Source organism: Camellia sinensis, chromosome 3 (assembly GCF_055761805.1).
Source record: "Camellia sinensis isolate YWXY chromosome 3, ASM5576180v1, whole genome shotgun sequence".
NCBI classification, from domain to species: Eukaryota; Viridiplantae; Streptophyta; class Magnoliopsida; order Ericales; family Theaceae; genus Camellia; species Camellia sinensis.
The window spans coordinates 38,765,781-38,790,437 of record NC_138963.1 but is presented as its reverse complement, the minus strand read 5'-3'; the positions used below and the strand labels follow the sequence as shown (position 1 = coordinate 38,790,437).

At 39.8% G+C, this 24,657-nt stretch overlaps 1 protein-coding gene across 1 annotated transcript; it reads left to right on the top strand.

Annotated features, from left to right (window-relative positions):
• Window positions 1-139: 139 nt before the first annotated feature.
• Window positions 140-24,247, top strand: EMB1345 (Transducin/WD40 repeat-like superfamily protein). The gene is made up of 10 exons (XM_028215008.2): window positions 140-530; window positions 1,461-1,607; window positions 1,748-1,966; window positions 2,090-2,154; window positions 3,812-3,877; window positions 4,337-4,408; window positions 16,388-16,450; window positions 16,853-16,922; window positions 22,673-22,756; window positions 23,943-24,247. Exons 1-10 carry the CDS (start codon window positions 336-338, stop codon window positions 24,012-24,014), a joined length of 1,053 nt encoding a protein of 350 aa, XP_028070809.2. The 5' UTR covers window positions 140-335; the 3' UTR covers window positions 24,015-24,247.
• The last annotated feature ends 410 nt before the right edge of the window (window positions 24,248-24,657 follow it).

The window sequence follows — 24,657 nt, the reverse complement described above, 5'->3', positions numbered from 1 at the left end:
GTTAGAAGAAGAAGTATCAAATTGAAAAAATAACTTATTTTTTACTCAAATTTAATAAAAAAAGAAATGCATAATTGTAGATGCTCTCACTAAAATAATTGAGTTTAAAAATAAAAATTGGCTTAAAAAATGTGATCGGTTACTTGCACGAGTTCGGCACACTCCTTGAGCCCGGTGGTCCTACTTGGATCGGCGCATCTGGCAAGTTGCCAACCCAGTCTTTCGTCCTACTCGTTCCTTGTCTTTTTCTTCTTCGTCGTCGTTCCAAAACCCTATCTCTCAGAAAAGAAAAGAGAAGAAAAAAACTCCCAAATCGCACCTCTGCAATTCGTACTATGTCTCTCTACGACGAGAGCTTCGAGCTCAAGGAGCTTCAGAGGCTCGAAGGCCACACCGACAGGGTCTGGGGTCTCTCCTGGAACCCTACCACCGGCGTCGATGGAGTTCCGGCGGTGCTCGCTTCTTGCAGCGGCGACAAGACCGTCCGAATCTGGCAGCGGAGTTCCCCCTCTGGTTCCTTCGAATGCAAGGTTCGATCACGTTTTTGCCCCTGTTTTGTTGCTAAAAAAATTCGGGAAAGGAAAAAGGCAGAGAAAAACTGAGTTTTTATTTATTTATTTATTAAAGGTTTACCTTTGTTCTAGTTCATCAGAATGAAATTATTCAGCTCAAGTTATCGTATTTGGCGATTTTGCCACCGTTTGGTTGCTTTGAAAAATGCTGGGAAGGAAGGGGGCGAAAAAAAGAAATAAATTTATATGCTTTAGGTTTGTTTTAATTGAATTAGCAGAGTTCCTCTCTGGTTCCTTTGAATGCAAGGTCAAAAACACGTTTTTTCCCCCGTTTGGTTGCTAAGAAAATTTGGGAAAGGAAAAAAGGCTGAGAAATTGAGTTTTATTCATTATTAGTTTTAGGTTTATCTTTGTTCTAGTTTATGAGAATGAAATTCAGCTCAAGTTAGCCTAAAGTTTTGACTTTTGTTGTCTCATCATATTTTGTCCGACCAACTGGATTGTATTTTTTCCAATCTGATTTTAAAAGAAAAGGGTTGGGAGAGTATTGAAAGGGTAAGGTCGAGTATATGGGTAGGTAGGTCAAAACTGTTGAGCTTAGGATAAAGTACGAAATTCTATCACTAAATTAGTTGAATTTGAAATCGTGAATATGCGCACAAAACCTGAAAATACCCGACCCGTTGCCATCTGGCAAGGAAGGAAAAAAAAAAAGAAATTTATTTATGCTCTAGGTTTGTTTTAATTGTATGAGTGCATAAATTTTGTCTTTTGTTAACTTTGAAGTTAAAAGGCCAACTTGGCTTTTATTTTTGGAAACAATGACAGTAATTATGGTGCCTGCAAACTTCATTTTCTTTTTAGTATTTTACTAATATGTGTGTTGATTTCCAGCTATTGAAGGTAATTTAATTTTTATTTTGGAATACTTGTGCTGTGATTATGCAGGCAGTTTTAGAAGAGACACATACCAGAACTGTTAGATCATGTGCCTGGTCCCCATCGGGTAAATTATTGGCAACGGCAAGTTTTGATGCCACCACTGCTATTTGGGAACAAATTGGGAATGATTTTGAATGTGTGTCCACTTTGGAGGTAATAATTGATTGTATATACCATTATTGAAGTATACCAATTTTTAACTCTTGACGCGTTACGATCTCTCAACTTGCATCCGGTTTGTAGTATCCTTAGTTGTTTTTTGGCCTGCATTTTTGGTACATTTTTCTACATAGGGTCATGAAAATGAAGTCAAAAGTGTGTCCTGGAATGCATCTGGATCGCTGCTTGCTACTTGTGGCCGAGATAAGTCTGTTTGGATTTGGGAAGTACTGCCAGGGAATGAGTTTGAGTGCGTTTCAGTGTTGCAAGGGCATACACAAGATGTTAAAATGGTCCAGTGGCATCCGTCAATGGATGTTTTGGTCTCGTGTAGCTATGATAACACCATCAAGGTACAATGAATATCCAAATGCCTTCATTATGCAGTAATCCTATTATTACCTTGTGCAGCTTTCAATCTAAGTCAAGAAAATTGGACAGTATGTTTGAATAGAAATGCATCGTATGTTTTACAGGTTTGGGCAGAGGATGGCGACAGTGATGATTGGCATTGTGTTCAAACGTTAGCTGAATCTAACAAGTACTACTTGAACCCTCAACCTATTTAAATTTTTTTTAAAATTTTTTATTTTTTATTTTTTAAAGTAAGCATGCACAGGGTTGGTGTTGTTTCCTCCTGGCTTTAATCTATTAGTTATTAACAAAATTCAATACTTAAGTTGAAACCTGCTGGCTTGTTTTGTCATTATTTTTTCTAATATTTGTTTTCCACAAATTTTCAAAGTTACAACAACTATGGAGGTATTATTTAATAAGTCATACAATGTAATTGTGAACAAGAGTGATTGAATATCGCTTAAAAGGGTTATTACCATTGTTGTCAAATCGTGAATTGTGAATCGTTAAATGAAATAACTATCAATATATAGGCAAATGCTAACAAGTGCCCCATGGACATTGTTTAATGTTGAGAAGTGTTTAAAAAGTCTGTTGAAAATATGTAAAAATATTAAAAAGCGTATTGATTTCAGTAGAAGTTAATGAAAAGTATATTGGCCTTATTTGGTTTGTCTCTTGAGAGACAATTTTTGAGAAAAAATTTCAAAAATTTGTTTTGTTGAATTTTTTTGAAAAACAAATCCAAAATCACTTTTCTCGCTACTCCACATCAATTAATCACTTTTTCTCTCTCCTCTCGCCTTCTCCCACGTCCTACACGTCAATCAATCACTTTTTCTTTCATACCCATCTATTCAACTACAAAAAATAAAAAAAATAAAAAAAATAAAATCATCCAGAACTCCAGAACTCCAAAACTATTTTCAAAACATACAACCAAACAATTTTTCAAATTTTGTAAACTCTTTTCTAGAAAATTATTTTTCAAAATTGTTTCACAAGACAAACCAAACATGGCCATTTTGTTCTATAAATATTGTTCTTTACTTGTGCCCTAGGGGCACTTGTTACAAGGCCCATATGTAAAACATGTATATCAATATATTTAATTGATTTTTATTTTTTGGGGAAAACAACGTTGTTTCATGTATTATGCAAAGAGAACTAAATCACAGTGATCTTACCGAATGAATCACAAGATTCACTCAATCTAAGATTCAACAACACAAAACGAATCAAATCATTTTGGTTGAAACTTGTATCGAATCATATGAATTAAATCATGAATCATAAGATTCTAAAGACCATGCTTATTACAATGGTGTCAAACAATTAGTTCATTCCAAAATAGTAAATTTAGTAATCCAAATCGATTGCAAAATTTTGTCCTATTTATTTCCTTGAAGGTTTTATTATTTGGAAAAAAATCAAATATAATGAACTAAAATTTAGGGAGAGTGGATTTTTGTTAGGACATTTAAAAAAAACAAAAGTCATAATGCTCTTAGAAATGTGTTATTCCATGATTATTTTAAAAACTATATTGTATTAGATATTTCTGAGCGATATATTGTTAGTGAAATATATCTATTTGGTGTCCTTTCTGTCTACCTTGCATATTCTTGTTTGGTCTATGGCCATGACTTAATATGTGCGATTTTCAGTTACTGTGCTTTCTTCTTGTTTTGCGGTATCATTGTTTCGATATGTTTTCTTTTTTCTCTCTGTACAGCATGATTAGGACATACAAATTTTGATGTAAACTTACTGTTTCTTTGTGTACCAGCCTATGATTAAGTAGGGACACTAATACATTCCTTATTGGTTTGTCTTTCCAGTGGACATTCATCTACAGTCTGGGCCATATTTTTTAATGCCAGTGGAGACAAGATGATTACCTGTAGGTACGTAAAATCTTCTCACACCTTTATGCCTATCAATTGAACTATCATGTTATTATCAATGCACTTTTATATTGTGGAGATGGTAGCAACTCTGGTGGTCATTCCCAATGCTATAATTTGACGCACTACTGTGTCAAAATGCCATTTTCCAATGGTGGAAATGCCATTTTGGCACATTCAAACCAGTACTTATTTCTGTTCATCGAATGTCTCACATCCAGACTAGTGGATCAAATCCCTCTATTGGGTGAGCTGATCCAGCAAAAAGGGTATTGCCAAACAAACCTTTTGATAAATTTGGCACTAGGTTTGGCAATTCCCATTTTGCCAGGCTGCTGGAGTGGATGTCTTGGGTCGAGCTGCTATAATTTGGCAATAGTTGTCATTATAGCAGCCCACTGAAGTTGCATAGAACTGTGCTGTCAAGGCCTACTACAATGATATGGTCTGATTTTGCAGTGATGATCTTACTATAAAGATATGGGGCACAGACATCATAAGAATGCAGTCTGGGGATGGCAATGCAACTTGGTGAGGAACATGCTGTCTTATGTGTTTGATTTTTAATTGTGAAATTTGATATTTACTTTGAGGTGTCCTTTTTTGTTTTTTATTGTTAGTGTTTGATAAGAGATTTTTGAACTTTAATCTGGAAAATTAAAAACAAAAATTGTTTGCCAATAGACTGTCAATAATTAATTTTCAAGTGTGCTAAAATATATGAATCATTTGAGTACAGGCACTTTAAGCAACTAGCAGGGAAGTAGATAAATTATAAATACCCAATATTGATTAAAACTTTTTTGAGAATTAAAGGATGATTTCTAGCTCACTTCTGCCAAAATTTGTTTGGATAATTCCTATTTACTTTTACGAAGACGAGTTTCACAATAATAATGATTAAAGTGATACAAAACAAAATTTTAGGTTGTGTATGAATTCTGAAGTTCAGTTTAATGCCAGTTTCCTTTTACATATTTACTTATAAATTTATAAACCAGGTTAAATTACACCAACCTCCTTTGAAGCAAGGCCTAAATATAGGATGTCTCTCTCTTTTCTAAAATTACAAAGGCTTCCCTAAATCACTAGCCCACCTGCACCTCACCAAAACAGACCCTCACAACCTCCATGGCCAACAAATAATTTGGTTTGAGTTCATGGAAATTCTTTTGAAGGATATACCTGTAGCAAGGGGCGACGCTACTTGGTTCGTAGTGGTGTCACATGAACCCAGTGGTTAGGGAAAACAAAATGTTTTACCATATGTAAATTGTTGTTTTAGGAGAAAGTCTTCATATGTGAACCCACCGAGAAGGGATTTGAACCCACTGATGCCGGATATTATACTATATTTAATAAGAGTAATGGTATATAAAAAAAATTATGTACAAAATTTTCACACAAAAAATGTGTGGATTCCCGCATTAGACAAGGGCGGCCAAGTTTGATATGTAAGTTGGATATAGAGAAGGCCGATGCTAATGTTCGGTGGGAGTTCTTAGTATATGTTTTGGAGCGTATGGGTTTTGGCGATACTTGGCGTCAGTGGATTCAGTTTTGTATTTCTACTATGTGGATGTCGGTTATGGTTATTGGTACTCTAATAGGGTTCTTTCCGACGCACCGAGGTCTTCTTCAGGGAGATCTTTTATCACCATTATTGTTTATTTTAGTGATGGAGGCGTTGAGCAGATTATTGGACAAAGCAGTGCATGAAGGTTTGTTGGAGGGTTTTTTGGTGGGTTCTTTCACGGGAGCATCTTTGTGTGTTTCTCATTTGTTGTATGTAGATGATACTCTAATTTTTTGTGGGGTATTGGCGGAGCAGATGGGATATTTGAGATGTGTTTTGTTGTGTTTTAAGGCATGTTCGGGCCTTCGGGTGAATTCCATCCAGGCCCGGACGTTTTTTCAATGGCATTGTTCCAAGAGTGTTGGGATATAGTGAAAGGTGATTTAATGAGAGTATTTGGTGAATTTTTCGAGAGTGGGGAGGTTAACCTTTGTACCAACGCATCCTTCATTTGCCTTATTCCCAAGAAAGAGATATCGGTGAAGATTGGGGATTTTAGGCCCATTAGCTTGGTTACAGCGCTTTACAAAATTTTGGGGAAAGTTCTTTCCAAAAGAATTAGAGTTGTCCTTGGGGAAATGATTTCTCCTTCACAAGGAGCCTTCGTGCATGGAAGGCAAATTTTGGATGTGGTTCTAGTGGCCAATGAGGTTGTGGAGGAATATAGAGCTTTGCATAAGGAGGGGGTTCTTTTCAAGGTAGACTTTCAGAAAGCATATGATCATGTGGATTGGGGCTTTCTGGATTTTGTTTTGGAAAGGAAATGTTTTGGTTTTAGGTGGAGGAAGTGGGTTTGGGGGTGTGTGTCTTCGTGTATTAATATGTCGGTTATTGTGAACGGAAAAGCGGGGAATTCTTTTCATGCATCTCGGGGTTTAAGGCAAGGAGACCCATTATCACTTTTTTTATTTATTGTAGTGGTTGATGTGTTGGGGAGGTTACTTGATATTGCTGAGGAAAAGGGGGTTCTTGAGGAGTTTGTGGTGGGTAGAGATAGGATTAGTGTGACTCACTTGCAGTTTGCAGATGATACTTTATTTTTCTCTGCTAAGGAGGAAGGTAAGATATGTAATCTACTTATGCTTTTAAGGGTCTTTGAAGTTGTATCTGGCCTTAAGGTCAATTTTTCTAAGAGCAGTGTTGTGGGAATTAATCTTGAGTGTAGTTACGAGGGTCGTTTGGCAGACATGTTGGGTTGTCCCATTGAGAGGTTCCCTCTTAAGTATTTGGGACTTCCATTGGGTGGTAATCCTAGAACAGAGGCCTTCTGGGATCCAGTCCTCGTTAAGATTGGGAAAAGATTGGAGGGCTGGAAACGAGCATTGTTGTCAAAGGGTGGGAGATACACTTTGGTACAGTTAAGGTTGGTTTGGGATACACTATATAATCCATCTTTTTATCTTTTTATCTTTTTTCCATCACATCACCTCTCTACTTTTCTGCACATCTTTTCGTAAAAAGACAAAAAGTGCACTTTTTTAGGACACCCCAAACCAACCCTTAGTGTTGAGTTGTGTTTCTATTTATTTTTTGTCCCTTTTCAAGATACCGGTCCGTTTTGCAAGGCAAATTGAGAAACTTTTGAGAGATTTCCTTTGGGAAGGGTGTGATGAGGGTAAGCGGGATTATTTAGTTAGATGGGAGGTTGTTTCTCTTCCTCGTCATAAAGGGGGTCTTGCTATTGGGAACATTGTTGCTAGAAACATTGCCCTCTTAAGCAAATGGTTGTGGAGATTTCCCGAGGAAAGCGAGTCCTTATGGGGTTCTATCATTAAAAGCAAGTATGGAATTCAGGCTAATGGTAGAGATTCTATTGTGGTTAGTAGGGGCAGTTGTCGTTCTCCTTGGAAGTCTATCCCTCGGTTGTATCCAATTGTGTCTCGGTTTTTCTCTATGAAAGTGGGGGATGGGGCTAGTATACGTTTTTGGGAGGATGTTTGGGTAGGGGATACATCTTTTGATAAAGCTTTTCCACTTTTATATCGATTGGTTCAAGCTCAAAATGTTTCAATTGAGTTGGTGACACGTTCTCATGTGGCACCAATATCTTGGAATTTCAACTTCCTTAGGAATCTTAGTGATAGGGAGTCTCTTGAGTTGACATCTTTGTTGACGTTGGTTGGTGGGGTTTCCTTAGCAGCATATCCTGATAAAAGGGTGTGGAATATCAGCTCTTCAGGGGTTTTTTCTTGTAAATCCTTGTTTGATAATCTCATTGATAAGTCATCCGTTCCTTTGTTTCCTCTTCACATGAAAATTTGGAAAGCGGGTGTCCCTCATAAAGTAAAGTTTTTCATGTGGTCCTTAGCTCATGGAGGTGTTATTTTTTTTTTTTGATCAACAACAAAAGCTTTATTGATAAATAAGAAAAGGAAATGAGGATGAGGCATCCTCTTACAAAAGGACTAAGAGAAAACAAAACAAAATTGAAAACCCCCAAACAAGCTAAATACGGGCAAAATCCTACATATCACAAACCGCCAACCAATCTCTAGCCACCAAAAAAAGAGGAACTCCCTTAAATAAAGAGTTCCTCGACACCCAGAAAGAAGTTAAATGACAAACATTATCCTACAAACAACCCACTTCCCGAAACTTTTCATCAAACAACCTTGTATTTCTCTCCCTCCATAGAACCCAAAAAGTTGCAAAGACGGCACAAGACCAAAGCATTTTGGCTCTCTTTGATCCTCCAAAAGTGTGAAAATCCACTAGGAGCATATGCGTACACCTTTTTGGGGCTACCCACGCCACATTTCCCAAAGAAAACAATTTGTGCCATAAATTTAACGCTGTTGGACAATGCAAGAATAAATGATCCGCGGATTCCCCATTTTTAAAACACAGAATGCACCATTGAGGATTTAGAAAACGATTGGGTCTCCTTTTTTGCAATGTATCATTTGTCAAAATGCCTCCATGAACCAAGGCCCACATGAACACCTTTACTTTTAGGGGAACACAAACCTTCCAAATTTTTTTGCAAAAAGGAAACTGAGGAACATGAGGATTATCAATGATGTACTCAAAAAAAGACTTACAAGAAAATATCCCTGACGAATGAAGAGCCCAAACCCGCTTGTCCTCCAACAGAGGAGATAAAGAAAAATGATCAATTCTGGCCAATAAAGAAGTCAACTAAGAAGCCTCCCTATCATTAAGATTCCTAGAAAAATTAAAATTCTAGGAAATTGGAGTCAAAAGTGGGCAAGCCATGGACGCAATTGGAGAATTATGAGAACGAGCCACTCTATAAAGATGTGGGAAATCAACAGCAAAAGAAGACTGACCCATCCAAACATCCTTCCAAAATCAAACAAGTTCCCCATTGCCCACCCGAACAGAAAGATGACGAGACCAACATGTGAAAATTTGAGAAATAGACTTCCAAGGAACACGACAGTTACCCCTCAAAACTGCCCGTGAATCCCTACCATTGTCATGAGTCCCATATTTGCTTCTTATAACCGAATGCCATAATGAATCAACCTCAAGGGGAAATCTCCATAACCACTTGCCAAGAAGAGCCATGTTCCTAGCCACAATATTACCGATAGCCAAACCCCCCTTCTCCTTAGGTAACGACTCTAACTCCCAATTCACCGGGTGATCCTTTTTCCCCTCATCCTTTCCTTCCCAAAGAAAATCCCTCATCAACTTTTCTAGTGACTTTGCCACCTTAACCGGAATCTTGAATAAAGATAAATAATAAATAGGGATACCACTCAAAACAGACCTAACCAAAGTGTATCTACCCCCCCGTAATAAAGCCTTACTCCACCCTTCCATTCTCTTGCCAATCTTTTCCACCACAGGAGACCAAAAAGCTTCACTCCTAGGATTACCCCCACAATGGAAGACCCAAATATTTAAACGGAAGTAACTCTATACCGCATCCTAAAAGTGACGCCCTGTTCTGAAGTTGATCTTGCTGCATATTGATACCCACCACACTACTTTTTCCCAAATTGACCTTAAGCCCTGAAATAATCCCAAAAAGTCTCAAAATCGAATGAAGATTAAGTAGCTGACTTTCATCTCCTGAGAAAAAAAATATGGTATCATCCGCATATTGTAAATGAGTCACACTAACTCTATCCCGCCCCACCTCCAATCCCGCAAAAAGACCTGCTTCATTAGCTCTATCAACCATCCTTCCCAGAACATCGACCACCAAAATAAAAAGAAAAGGAGATAGTGGGTCCCCTTGTCGTAGCCCCTGCGAAGCCGTAAAGCATTCCCCTGGTTTACCGTTCACTATGATTGACATATTACAAGTCGATAGACAACCCCTAATCCAAGATCTCCACCGCCCACCATATCCCTTCTTATCCAATACAAAATCCAAAAACTGCCAATCCACATGGCCATATGCTTTCTCAAAATCTATCTTAAAAATAAGACCTTTCCTTCCTGAACTCCTATATTCTTCCACTACTTCATTTGCTACTAAGGCAACATCTAAGAGTTGTCTTCCATTGACAAAAGCTCCTTGCGCCCTAGACACTGTATCCCCTAAAGACATCCTCAGTCTTTTTGATAAAACCTTTCCCAAAATCTTATACAACGACGTTACCAAACTGATAGGCCTAAAATCTCCCACTCTAACAACATTCACTTTCTTAGGAATCAAAAAGATGAACGTAGCATTTGTACTTAAATTAACAACTCCCGACTCATGAAATTCCAAAAACACTTTCAACAAATCCCCTTTCACCACCTCCTAACAATCCTGAAAGACCGCCATGGAGAAACCATCTGGACCTGGAGTTTTGTCTCTTTCACAATCAAAGACCGCCTCTCGAATTTCCGATTCATCAAAAGGCCTTTCAAGCCACGCTGCAATTGTCGGATCAATGGTTCCCCACTCTAGTCCTTCAATCCTTGGTCTACTCATCTCTTCCTTCAAATAAAGCTTAGAATAAAAATCGTAAATGCCACTGACAATTTGATTCTCCCTTTCCACCATTACCCCTGGGCTTATTTCCAATCTCTAATGAACTTCTTCTTTCTTTGCCCATCTGCAATCCTGTGAAATTTTTTTGAATTAACATCTCCTTCCATCAATCATTTGATTTTTGCTTTTTGAGCCCAAGAAACTTGTTCCCCAAAAGGCAGCTCTTCTAATTTTAATCTCAACTCCAATCTTTCCCTCCTAAAAGACTCAGCTAACACCCCTTGCAATTCCAAAGCATCTAACTCTACTATTCTACTCATCACCTCCTTTTTTGAAGACTCAAAATTACCAAAAACCTCCCTATTCCAGCACTTCATCTTCACTTTTACTAACTTCAACTTTCTCATAAATTTAAAACCCTCCCAGCCATGACAACTAGCATTCGTCCACCATTTCTCAAAATTTCGTTTAAAAGATGTATGCTCCAACCACATGTTCTCAAATCTAAAAGGCACCGGACCCCATTTTAATGGACAACTTTCAATCACAATAGGACAGTGATCTGAAACTAATCTAGGTAGTGATTCTTGTCTTAAATTGGGAAAAACCCCTTCCCACCCCAAAGAATATAAAAATCTATCCAATCTGCAGCACACCAAATTCTCTTGAAGATTAGACCATGTAAATCTTGCATTACACAAAGGAGGATCTACCAGCTCATAGAGGTGTTATGACCAATGATCTATTCCAAAGGAGAAGGCCAAATCACCATCTTTGCCCTCAATGGTGTGTGATGTGCAAGAGGAGTTCAGAATCAGCGGATCACCTCTTTCTCCATTGCTCAGTGGCTATTCAGTTATGGCAGCGTCTATTTGGCTTGTGTGATGTTAAATAGGTTGCTCCACAGGATTGCACACATATGCTTCTTGTTAAGTTCGAGTTGGTTCGGCGGATCTAAGCGAGCCAATGCATGAATCTTTGATGGAAAGGAGGCTGATGCAGATTCGTTGTGGGATAAGGCTGGATTTTTGGCATCTTTTTGGGCTTTTGTGTCTCCTCCTTTTAGGGGATTCCCTCTTTTCTTGATTTCTAGGGATTGGGCTGCTGGTTGTAACCCTTAGTGTTTGAGTTTGCTTGTTTTTTCTCTTTTTATGATGGCTGTGTTTTACTTTCATCATGTTCCTTTTCTCTGTATGAGGATTTCTCGTCCTCCTTTCTTTCTTCTTTAATAAAATAAATTTCGTTGTTGTTTCAAAAAAAAGAAAGTTCGAGTTGATTCTAGTGGGAGAGGTGGGGAGCGTGCCAGTGTTAGCGGCAGTGTTGGGGTGTAGGGTGTCGGCTTTGCCATTGGAAGCAACGTTTAAGGCAAAAGGGGTATGGGAAGGGGTTGTGGAGCGCATTCAGCGACGGTTAGTAAGGCGGAAGAGGCAATATCTTTCGAAAGGGGGAAGATTGACTCTGATAAAGAGTGTGTTGAGTAGCATTCCGACGTACTTTATGTCTTTGCATGTTATTCCGGTGTTTGTGGCGTGGTGGATTGAGAAGCGTCAAAGGGATTTATTGTGGGGCAATGGAGGGGAAGATTTTAGGTATCATTTGGTGGATTGGGGGCTGATTTGCCAATCCAAAGTGGCAAGGGGGTTGGGGGTTCGGAGTTTGGTGACTTTTAATAGAGCTTTGTTGGGTAAATGGTTGTGGTGGTTTGCTTGGGAGTCGGACTGGTTGTGGAGGAAGGTGGTGGCTGTGAAATATGGGTTAGCTGGGGGAGAATGGGGGACTGGAGATGTGACTGGCTCTCATGGTTGTGGGTTATGGAAAGGAATTTGGTTGGGGAGAGTGGAGTTTTAGGATTGGATGCGGTTTCGAGTAGGTGATGGGATGAGGGTGCATTTTTGGAAGGATAGGTGGTGTAGGGAGGTTTTGATGGAAGACTACTTTCCTTTGATTTTTAGCATTGCGGTGGACCGGGAGGTTATGGTGGCATCTTATTTGGGGGGTGGGGATGTGGTTTGGGATATTTGTTTACGACGGCAGGTTCAGGATTGGGAGGTAAATCAATTGGTGGAGTTATGGGGTTACTTGTATGGGTTGGGGGTGGCTGGGGTGGGGGAGGATGTTATTGGTGTGGAATGTTTTGGGGCTAAGGGCCTTTTTCTATTTCGTCATTCTATTGGTGTATGGTGGGAGAGGTGAAAAGGGATTTTCCTTGGAAGAGAATTTGGATTCCGGGGGTACCGTCTAAAGTGGCCTTCTTTATGTGGATGATAGCCTTGGGCCGGAATCTTACACTTGATAATTTGATACGACGCGGTCATATTTTAGTCAATTGGTGCTCTATGCGGAAATTGTGGATCATTTGTTTTTGCATTGTCTTGTGGCTTTTTGTTTGTGGGGATTTATATGTTCTCCTTTTGGGATTGTTTGGGTACAACCGTGGGGGGTGTTGGACATGTTGTGGAGTTGGCGCGGGGCTCGGCTTGGTCATCGACGTTGTTTTGTGTGGACTTTGGTGCCATTGTGTTTGACGTGGTTAGTGTGATTGGAGCGTAATAGACGAACGTTTCAAGAGGTGTCTCACTTTGTGTCTTGGCTTTAGAGTCGTTTACTTACAGTTTTGTATAGTTGGTTAGAAAGGAAGGTTGATCCAGATACGTTTACTTTTTTAGATTTTTTTGGATGTTGTGATTGGTTAGGAGTTGGTTAATTTATCTTTTGGGGTTTTCTGTATTCTTTGCATCATCTTGATGCTTTTTTAATATAATTTGTTTATTTATTTATCAAAAAAAAAAAAAAAAAATTCACACAAAATGACGTGACATCTTGTGGTTTCTTCATTTACAATAAAACATCCATCATTGTCCTCAAAATTTTACAAATGCCACTACTATGTCATTCTTGCTGTAAATTCTGTATAAAAATTCTATAAGCATATCATTTTTCATTCAATAATTTTGCAATGTACCTAGTTGGTTGATGTGTGGTTTTATGTAATGCATTTAGTGATCTTTGCTAATTGTCATGAATAATTAGTGCTTTTGTGGTTGTGGATATGTCTATTCCTTTCTTAATTTTTGAACATTCTTATTGCGCACAAGGGTGTTTAAGATTTTGTCCTGATTAATTTTCGAGCAATAATGTTAGGATGACTACATTTATATATCACATTTTACTTATGATCTCATATGTCATAATTGGATTAATTGAATGGGTCATACCACCAATGTCTATTATCAACACACTAGTAACACATCACATGATAAATAAAATGTGGTACACTAATATAGTTATCATAAAATTATTGATTTTTGAGTACATGTAATTTCTCTGTTCCACATATACTGTATATTTCTTGGGACAAAGCTTTAGGAGTAGCCTTAAGACGAGGAATAAGAAGTGAAACACTAACTAATCATAAGAAATTTATTTTTTTAAATGACGCCACTAACAAAAAATTTCTGGAGTCGCCACTGCCTATAGCAGTAGTTGCCACCCAAAGTGCAAATTTGTGAATTTGCTTTTTTATTTTTTCCCCGCAAGGAGTACCTTTTGATTTGAGGTTTGGTTTTTTGCTTCCTGATAGTTATTCTAACTTACAAATGGCAATGATGAGGGTTTGGAGTTGGTTGGTTATAGTGACTATGGTTGCCGATGGTTTGATAGGACATTGGGGACTCATGTTGGTGACTCAAGCCATAGATTTGCTATTAAAAAAAAAAGAGGGAAATGCTTTGGTGGATTTAAAATTTTTAGATTTGTTATAATGAATTGATTTTTCTATGTTGAAAAATCATTAAAAAAGTTAAACAATGAAGGTAATAAAGTAAATTATCCTAAACTCTTAACCTTGTCCAGAGAACGGAGCTTTTGAATTTTAATGAGAATGGGGTGGCGTATGACCAATTTGAAAATGGGGCGTGTAGGTACAGTAGGTTCTGAAGTAGTAGTGGTGAGCTTGGCCATGTCTGAAAAAAATGGGATAGAGCGGGCCAGACTATAATAGAGGAGAAGTGAGGGGCGACGCTTATAGCATTTGACTAAGCCCAGTGTTTGGTGTAGAGGCCGAAGGGCAGAGGGAGGTCAGATTGGGCTGTGGACAAGTAGGTTTGGGTCTGGAAAGAGGAAAGGAAGATCTAGAGGAGGAGGGCAGCAGAGGGATCAAAACCCATCTGATTATGACGGGTTTAAAAAGGCTCAATGGGAGGAAGATGTATTCTGCTCTCATGAGGGGAAGGACAGTGAATAAAGGAACTTGAGTCAATGGAAGTGCTCGTCAAAGACCTTCAATGGAGGCTTTTGGTCATGGGAAAAAGATGAGCCAAGTTTTGTTGCTGAGTACAATGATGAAAAAGAAGTTGGAGAGTTCCCACAGATGGCTGGCAAACATGGGGGTAGCAGGGTCTCTAAAGATTTTGATGAGGCCCAAGTGGGAATTGAGAATACAAAGCTAGAAGAGAGGAGCAAGAAGAATTCCATGAGGGGGAGGGTAGAAGGGCCTAGTTGACTGTTGAAGAAGAATTGAGTAGCAAAATGTTGGACCATTTGAAGGGTCTAGAGGTATGCCAACTGATTTTTAGTGAGGACTAAAGGCCTAACATTAAAGTGCCCATGCTTGCAAGGATAGGAGTGGAGAGGGTGTTTAGATATGGACAATCCCAATTCTACGGGGTAGATCCAGGTTGAGAAGAAAAAAGGGGGTTTCTCTGTTTTGATGGCAAGGAATTATTTTCAGATAGAGGGGCTACCTTCTCGAGGCAAAATGAAATCCCATGGCAAGGGGCCTTTTTTTTTTTTTTTTTTTTCTCGATAAATAAATCCCATGGCAATGGCAAGGGGCTTTATCAGGAGAAGAGATCTAGAGTTAGCCAAAGAGGTGAAGGCTCATGGGCCAACTTAGATTTAATTAAGCAAGGCGAGGGATCCAGCATCCACATAGCAGAATTTGATTCAAGCAAGTCTATTGGGCCAAAGGAGAGGTAAAGATCTCAGTGGGCCGCTAGAGGTGAAGAAATAAGGCAGGGATGAAGATTTCCAGAGAATGGAGAGTAGTGGACAGGAAGGAAAGGAAGGCTGTATTTAGATGCTGATACTAGAGAGCGGTTGGATCCCTCAAAGTCAACGTGTCATTGGTGTTGAGAGGAGATGGGCCCATGTTCCGGGGAAAAGAGAGATTGTTTGGTTGTGGTGGTAGGGGTGGATGGTGACAATCTGGAAATTCTATCTCCAGAGATATGTCCCCGTTTGTTGAACAATTAATTTGATGAAAAGTACACTATAATATATTGATATCAAATTAAGAACACTACCCCTATCATACCACATTTATAGCATGTGCCGTACCACGTGCCCATTCCTCATACCAGAACAATTCCTCCCCCCCTTTATTTTCTTTTGCTTTTGTACTTGGATGGTGTCACCTTGGCATCTTTTGTACTTGGATGAAATTCATTGCTTTGTCTAAGTTGAGTAAAAATAACAAACGACAAATCATTAGAGATGTGGATTTTGAGGATAAACCATTCGCATACGAGGTTTTAGCAGGTTTTTGTGTTCTATGAAAAGTTCAGACTCAGTATTTTTTTTCTTTCTGTTACTTGATTTGTTTTGTCCCATCTTTCTTTGACACTATGACGGGGAGTGAGATGTTAAATCCATGAGCTCTAGCGTGCCTGTAGCCTGAAAAAAAGAAATGGAGATTTAGAACAGTGTTATAAAAGCCATGATGATATCATTCCTAGGCAAATTACAAATGCTTTCATGTTTTGAATCCTTGATAAGCCAAATATTGTTAAATTTAAGGTGCTCATTATAATTATATGGTACTTGCGGCCTATACTCCAGCAGTTCTTGCTCCAGTGGAACATATTCACACTCCATTTGGCAGGCCAGCTGCCAAATTACCTAAAATGTGTGCTTGTCTTAATAGCATTGCTGTTTTCTTTGCATTATTTTGGAATAAATATGAAGAGAGTTAAGGTTTGCAATTTAAAATTTACTTATGGTACACATACTGATCAAATGGTTCTTTTGGGTTTGTCAGGAAACATTTGTGCACCCTTTCTGGATATCATGACCGAACAATCTTTTCAGTACATTGGTCAAGGTAGCAAGAATATGTTCTTATCACAAATCTATTATATCATATGCTGATTACATGTGCTTGGATGTTTGTTCTGTTTTTAATTCCAAACTTCTCTCTCAGGCATGCACACATGCACATAGTGATATTTAACTTATTGATTTTCTAGAATAGTTACCCCAGGATTCGTTCTGTCCCACCTTATTTCAATTTGTTTGAACCATGGTTTTGACAGGGATATTTGAAATGACGAGTCTTAATACAAGTTTTACTTATTTTTATGTGCTTAAATCATTTTTTTTTTTGATAAATACTTTACGTACTTAAATCTTATGATTGTGAATCTCAAAGTGACTGTGTAGTAACTTTGTTTTTGTTTATTGTTTCTTCAAATTTTGATTTCATTATTATGTGTGAATATGGCAGGGAAGGAGTAATTGCTAGTGGGGCAGCCGATGATGCTATACGTTTATTTGTTGAGAACAAGGATGGTTTGGTATTCAATATCCTTCTCCTTATTTGTTTTTATCTGTGGTTCATATCACCAGCATAATGCTCAATTATTCATCTTATTTTGTTTTCATTTGTTGTCATTTCAGTTTTTTGTGTCTGTTTGATTGAATAATGGTATTCTGTCTTTTGTATTCCTGTCCTCATTTTACTATTTGAAGTTTTGGCCTTCTTCAATAGACATTGGTGCTTGTGCCATCTTATCGTGCTCCTTGTCACTTATTAGGGCTACTTGTCACGTCCTGCCAAATTACCTAGACAGCATTGCCTACCAAGAGGAAGTTTCAAGGAAGGGAGGCTAATGGAATATTCCGGAAGCTCCTGGAAGACTTGAGAAAATGTGGAAATATGGTACATAATTCTATAATGTACATGGAAGGATCTAAAATAGGTTTTATAGCATTTAAGTGAAGATTGGAGGAATGGAAGCAATAGAAGCTTGTAGAACCTTCTAGAGAAATGGGGGTGGTAAAAGATCCTTGTACTTCTAGAATGAGGTGGATGTTTGTATAGATATTTTTAGGGAGGATTCTAGAACCCTCTTGTAGGATAAGGAAAGCTTCCATGAGAAGCTTCTCCATAGTTCTTTTCTTGTGTATTCTAGAATGCTCCAAAGGAGCCTATAAATAGGAGATGAGCTCATTTGCTCCAAACTATCCAAGAGTTGTACAAGCTTTATCAAAGTGAATACAAAGGCATTCTTTCAAACTCTCTGTCTTCTTACTTGTCTTTCTTGCAAGTTGGGTTAGGCTAGCATCACCAAGTAAGACTTGTGATTGTTTAAGTACTGCACAGATAGCTTGGAAATAACCAAGGCCGTGACACGTGGTATCAGAGTAGGTTTGTGATGAGGGAAGAAAAGGCAACATGCCTTCCGGTGCTGACGAAACTATGGTGACCGAGCAAACCTGTGGGAGGGACAACATTGGCAAAGCAAGGAAGGATAAGTCACTAGATGGACGTGACGTTGTGGCAGCCATGGAGACTCGGGTGGCTAAGTTAGAGCTTACTGTGGCGACTCGGGGGAACATCTTGATGTGTTGGAACAAAGCTTGGAACAAGAGGTAGAGGGTCTCAAGGGGGAGATCAAAGAACTCCATGATGACATACTTTCCACCATCAACTCCGTGGTGCATGATAGCCAAGTTGCCAATGATTCCTTCCAAGCCGAAGTGTTGAAGATGCTCGAGAGCTTTGAAGTCCGCTTGGAGGAGGTGCACCAAGATGTGGCAATGTGCAAGAAGGCTATAGCTGGGGGGGCTTTGACCATGCTGGGGACATCTAAGGTGGAGGTGCCAAAGCCAAAGCCTTTTGATGGAAAGAGGGATGTTAAAGGAGTGGACAACTACTTATGGCACATGGAGAGATACTTCGAAGCGATGGTAGTGACCGAGGAAGATGCCAAGGTACGAACTGCAATCCTTTACCTTGCCGATACAACAACACTATGGTGGCGTCGCAGACATGCTGACATTTAAAAAGGTACGTACACCAAAGCAACTTGGGATGATTTCAAAAGAGAACTTAAGAAGCAATTTTATCCCGAGGATGTGGCCTACCAAGCAAGGAAGAGCATGAAAAATCTTAAACACACAGTCTATTCAGGACTATGTAAAGGAATTCTCTACTCTTATGATTGAAGTCTCGAGTATGACTGATGAAGAACTACTCTTCAATTTCTTGGACAACCTACAACCTACAACCATCGGCGGAGCAAGAATTGCATCGACGTGGAGTACAAGATCTTGCCTCGGCGATGGCAATAACAGAATCGCTTATTGAGTACAAACGTAGGGATGGCAAGGTGTCACGGGCCGACTCCTTTAGTGGCGCAGCGGATCAATTTTTCGCCCATGTGGCCGCTCAAACTCCACCAAGTTTAAGCCCGCCATAGCTCGTTGACAAATCGAGTGGTAGTGATCTCACCTGTTTGAACATTAGGGCCCAATGCTTTGTCTAGCAAAACAACTTCACAAGGAAGCTCCGTCTTCACCTGGATGCCACAAGTAGGCCTAACGCCTCAAGTGCACCAAGCACAGCATAAGTCGCTTCATAGCGCCAAGCTTATCTCAAACAAGGTGCTCGCCCAACTTAGGTTCATGTCATCAAGGTGTCTAGCCACACAACAATGTGCTAGCGAAGGCCCTCGACTTAGCCGACAAGCCAACATTGTATGTTGGTTCTTTGATAGCATCTCGAAGTGCCATAGGGTCAAGCATGCCTCAATAGATGCATATCGGATGGCCACATGGTCATGCAAAGTCCACAAGCCACCGAGGGTCAATTTCTTGCCCATGCCGTAGTCCTCGTGCCAACACGTGTGTTAGATTCCGCCTAAGGCCATTGCGCACCTTAGCGTTGCACCAACGTGTAGCATGAGTAAGGCAACGTCTCAATCCGTAGCTTGCTTATAATGTAATCCCTCAATGGACTTAGTCAATGCATAGCTTGATACCTTCATTCGGTAGCCCACATATGCGGTGTTGCCTTCCAACCGCTTAGCTTAAGCCATGGGATCCCCTTGTGCAAGGTTGAACCGAAACCAAGCACTTGAGTTGGCACACGAGGCCTTTGGTGGTGCCTCGATAGCTCATTCGGTCTAAAACGAGTCCCCAAGATGCCATATTGCGTGGCATAATGGAAACAATGTGTCGAACCTCTCCCTTGGGGGACACGCGCAGTGCTTACATTTTGCACCGTCCATGGGGCTTCCAAACCCACATGGAGACTCTAGACACCCCTCTGAATGCCTAAAGCCCGCCCTTGAGTTGTCCTAAGGTTGCTCACTTCAAGCCCAGTTTGGGCGGAGAGGTAGGTAGGTAGCACACCTTGCCCCCTTATATATGGTTGTTAAGCATTTAGCCCTCAGGCAGGAGGAAACATCAATATGTCCGAGGAGTCATAATGATTTTTCATAAATTTCACAAGTTGAGAAAAATCATGAAACTTGGTTGGGAAAACACTACCCCCAAGACCTCTTTCCAGTAAAAATTTCAACTTGAAACTCCTTTATTTGGATGCCCAAACAACGCGCCAAAATCTGCTTTGCTGGCTGCTGCTTCTGGCTGGTCTGCTGGGCGGCTGCTGCCTGCTGCCGGCTGGCTGGCTGGCTGCTGCTGCCTGCTGGCATGCTGCTGCTGCTGCTGCTGTTGGCTGCTGGCATGGGCTACCGCTGGCTGGTGCTGCTGCTGGCTGCTGTGTGCTGCTGGCGGCTGCTGCTGCGTGCTGCTGGCTGCTGGCATGGGCTGCGACCTTGCTACTGCTGGCTGCTAGTGGCCCGCATGCCTTGGGCTGCTTGGGGCCAATGTCGAGCCACGTTGAGGCACTTCCAACGGCCACTCGAGCACTCAAATGGCCACACCACCACGAGCTAAACGTCACGGAGTTGGCCTTGCAAGGCAACCCATGACACAAGGCCAAGACATCCAAGGGTGACCCTAGCAGAAGTTCTAGTGAAAGTGAGGAGGATGAGGATGAAGGCATCTGACACAAGGAAAGGCACGGCAAGCCTCCCACTGGCAAAGAGGGCAAGGCAAGGTTAGAGAGAACAATGAGATATTCAAACCCAAGGCCAAGTGTTTCCTATGTGACGGGCCACATTGGGAAAGAGGGCCTCCCAAGAGGCAAGCCCTCAATGCCATGATTGAAGAACGGGAAAAGGTGGAGACTCTGCAGATAGGATCTCTACAGATACTTGGTGCCATCGAATCGAAGCCTGCTACATTGAGCCAATGGGATAAGGGTTTAATGTACGTGGATGCCAATATCAACAGGAAGGCGACCCAAGTCATGGTAGACACAGGCGCGTTGCACAACTTCATCAAGGCGGTGGAGGCCAAGAGGCTTGGTCTTAAACTTGACAAGGGTCAAGGATTGATCAAGACAGTGAACACCAAGGCAAAGCCCGTAGATGGCATGGCTTGAGAGGTTGAGTTGCACCTTGGTGGGTGGCGTGGAAAAGTCAATTTTTCGATAGCATCACTCGATGACTATGACATGGTGCTAGGGATGGAATTCTTGCGGGAGTTCAACGTAGCATTGTTACCTTGCAACAACACTGTGCATTATGGAGGGTGGGCATTGCATGGTCCCAATGGTAAGCTAAATACTAAACACAAACTTCTGTCAGCTATATGTATATCAAGTTGGGGACGGACAAGAAAGAGGTAGTAGGCATTGCCAAGAAGATGATTGGCTCTGCAGAAGATGGTCCACCGACATGCACAGTTGTTAAGTCATCGATAGGGCAAGTGGACAAGGCAAATTTGAGAAAGCGCAAGTGAAAGAGAAAACTTGCGGCTTCGAGGAAGAAGGCGCAACGAGGGCGTCGTGAGCATTAGTGGGGGAGAATGTCACGTCCCGCCAAATTACCTAGATAGAATTGCCTACCAAGAGGAAGTCTCAAGAAAGGGAGACTAATGGAATATTCTGGAAGCTCTTGGAAGACTTGAGAAAATGTGGAAATATGGTACACAATTCTATAATGTGCATGGAAGGATCTAGAATAGGTTTTATAGCATTTAAGTGAAGATTGGAGGAATGGAAGCAATGGAAGCAATAGAAGCTTCTAGAACCTCTTAGAGAAATGGAGGTGGTAAAAGATCCTTGTACTTTTAGAATGAGGTGGATGTTTGTATAGATATTTTTAGGGAGGATTCTAGAACCCTCTTGTAGGATAAGGAAAGCTTCCATGGTTCTTTTCTTGTGTATTCTAGAATACTCCAAATAGGAGAGGAGCTCATTTGCTCCAAACCATCCAAGATTTGTATAAGCTTTTTCAAAGTGAATACATAGGCATTCTCTCAAACTCTCTTTGTCTTCTTACTTGTTTTTCTTGCAAGTTTGTGGGTTAGGCTGAGTTAACATTACCAAGTAAGACGTTTGATTGTCTAAGTGCCGCACGGATAGCTTGGAAATAACCAAAGCCGTGACATACTGCTTTGGTTACCTTTGGTGGGGTTTGACAATTACTTTTTCAATAGCTTTTTTGCCTTTTTGTTTTTTTTGATCTAAAAAAGTAGATGTGTTTGGTAGTTGCTAAAAAAGTTATTTTTAGGGTCTTTTCAAACTTTCTTTTTGATGGGAAATTACCATATTACCCTTATAGTATTGTGGAGCCCTTGTAGGGACATGGTGGAATTTTTCAAAGTATAGAGGGCATCTTTTCACAAATTTCCTAAAAAAGCTGCTTTGCTTTTGGCTTTTTTAGCAAAAAAATTAGTACTTCCCTAAGAGGGCCTTAATGTACCAATTATTTATTTATTTATTATTGTTTATACTCCCCCTCCCTGGTTTCTGATCTTGTCTTAGCTGCTGTGGTAGGTATTAAAATCCAACATGCCATGAGTCACTATCGTTGCTTGACTCAAATGCAACTGATGTTATCTATTCACAAATACACACACACACACACACACTGTTAAAATTGGGGCCAGTCTAGCGTACTTCTCTGAAAAAGAAAAGGAAAAAAAAAAATATCACAAGATGTCAAATGATTATGTTTTGGAGAAACTAGTGTAACATTGCTAGAAAAACAGAATTTTTATGTTGGTATTTCTTTTATTCGTTTATCATATGACAGGTCCTTCAGAATATTTTGTTTATAGAAGGACATTGGTTTTGTAGAGTTTCTGCTTCTGAATTTGTGGAAATTTGTGATCCTGTTTTATATATTGCCTCTTTTTTTGTTTTCACAAAACCTTATAGTTAGCTCAACTTTTGTCTCTCTTGTTACAGGTTGACGGTCCTATGTGTAAATTGCTTTTGAAGAAGGATAAAGCCCATGACATGGACATCAATTCAGTGCAATGGAGCTATTCGGTAAAATTAGTTTTCAAGAACATGAAATTCTATGTTTCATCTTCCTTCTAAAAAAACGTCGCATGATATGCATCTAGTCGCTTGATCAGAAATTGGGTGTCCATCTGATTGCTAACTTTAATCTGATGAGCTTGATCACTAGATCACACATTCACACAATATGGATCAATAGAAGTTGCTTCCCCTCTGATACAGAGGATGTCCTATTTTTACTGTATTGGATTAGCGAAATGTTTGTCTTTGCTTTGCTCCCAAATTGTTTGTTCACCCCCCAAACCGGTATCCCTTCACCTGGGACAGCCACTGCACTTGATGGCTCTGGCTCTCTGCTTGTACAGTTCCACCCCTACATTTTTGGGACTCTTTGGCAAGTGGTACACCACCCATCATGTGGGTGTTAGGCTCTCCTTTTTGTACAGTTCTACCCCTACCTTTCTTGGGATTCTTTGGCATGTGGTACCCCAAACATCATGTGGGTGTCAGGCTTTGCTCTTGTACAATTCCACCCCTACCTTTCTTGGGACTCTTCAGCATACGGTACGCCAACCAATGTTCTGAAACCCGAACCATTGGCCAAACCAGAAAAGAGATCGGGCCAAGGGTCACTGGTTCAATTGTCGAGTGAAGTGCAATCGTACCATGATATCATAATTAACTTATAAATATGTGTAAATAAAAATTATATGTATTAAAATACATTCATTTAAATTGTTTTTATATTTTAATAAATATTTTTACTGTACACATTTTTATATTGATTGTTTGTAAAAATAAAAGTTAATTCTATTTGTTTTTGAGAGAAAATGTATTGAATGTAATAAGCATTATATATTTATTAAATATTAACATTGTATTTCAGTGGGTTAGTGGTAAACTCCAAGGCAATTACACAACAGGTGCTGTGTTCAAGCCGGTTTAATGAAAATAAGCCAGTTTTGGGGGTTTATCTCTAGACCGGAACCTAGACAGTTCGACGGGTCAGCCGGTTAAACCAACCAATCTGGTCCCTAGGGTGCATAGCAATGCGATGAGTATAGAGAGAGATGAGAGACTTTCTCAAGGCATCTCTACTTTGCTCATGTGATTACTTTTTTTTTGTCTGTTGATTTACTCGATTACCTCTTTAGTTTTGTACTAAACTTTCTTAACATATTTTCTTACATCTGCCTCCATTGAAACTTTGTAGGACAATAGGATGCTTGCATCGGCGAGTGATGACGGGACAGTCAAGATATGGGAATTGACATCCTTACCCTGAAATCAATATATCAAAGATTTGGATATTTCCTACTGAAATCGGTGGAGAGATGCTTCAATGCTTGTGTATTGTTTTATAATTATGATCTAGGGATATATATAGTCCATGAAACTAGCAGCTTTGAGAAATCCAGAAATTGTTTCCAGTATATTTCTGGAGTGTGGTTGTAATTCATGTTGTCACATAATTCTTAATTATTTTATGAAAATAATAAAGAGAAAAGGATAAAGGGTGAAAATCCTATGTGATTTATGATTAGATCAAAATTAACTTATTCCAAATCCCAATAAATCAAAACACTCAACCTAAAACCATCAAACACTTACGAGAGTGATTTTAGTTTGTTTGTTTTTGAGAATAAACAATAAATTGACACAAACGATTTTTTACGTGGAAAAAACCACAATTGAAGAGCCTTCAATTGTAATCAAAAACCACGGGCGAACCGCCACTATCAATCCACTACTGAAGAACAAAAAGATTACAAAGAAATCATACAAATCACCCAACACTAGTCAATTTGTCTCTGAATCTTCTGTAACTCTTTTCACCACACCTTCGTCACGGAATTGATTCTGAAGTTGATTCCACACCACAACTTCACTTGTCGAATTAACGACTGCGTAGACTCAAACGCATTTTG

Coding starts and splice junctions, on each gene's coding strand:
- EMB1345 (XM_028215008.2), top strand. CDS start 336: ATGTCTCTCTACGACGAGAGCTTCGAGCTCAAGGAGCTTCAGAGGCTC. Junction 531..1,460: donor CTGGTTCCTTCGAATGCAAG/GTTCGATCACGT, acceptor GTGATTATGCAG/GCAGTTTTAGAAGAGACACA. Junction 1,967..2,089: donor GCTATGATAACACCATCAAG/GTACAATGAATA, acceptor TATGTTTTACAG/GTTTGGGCAGAGGATGGCGA.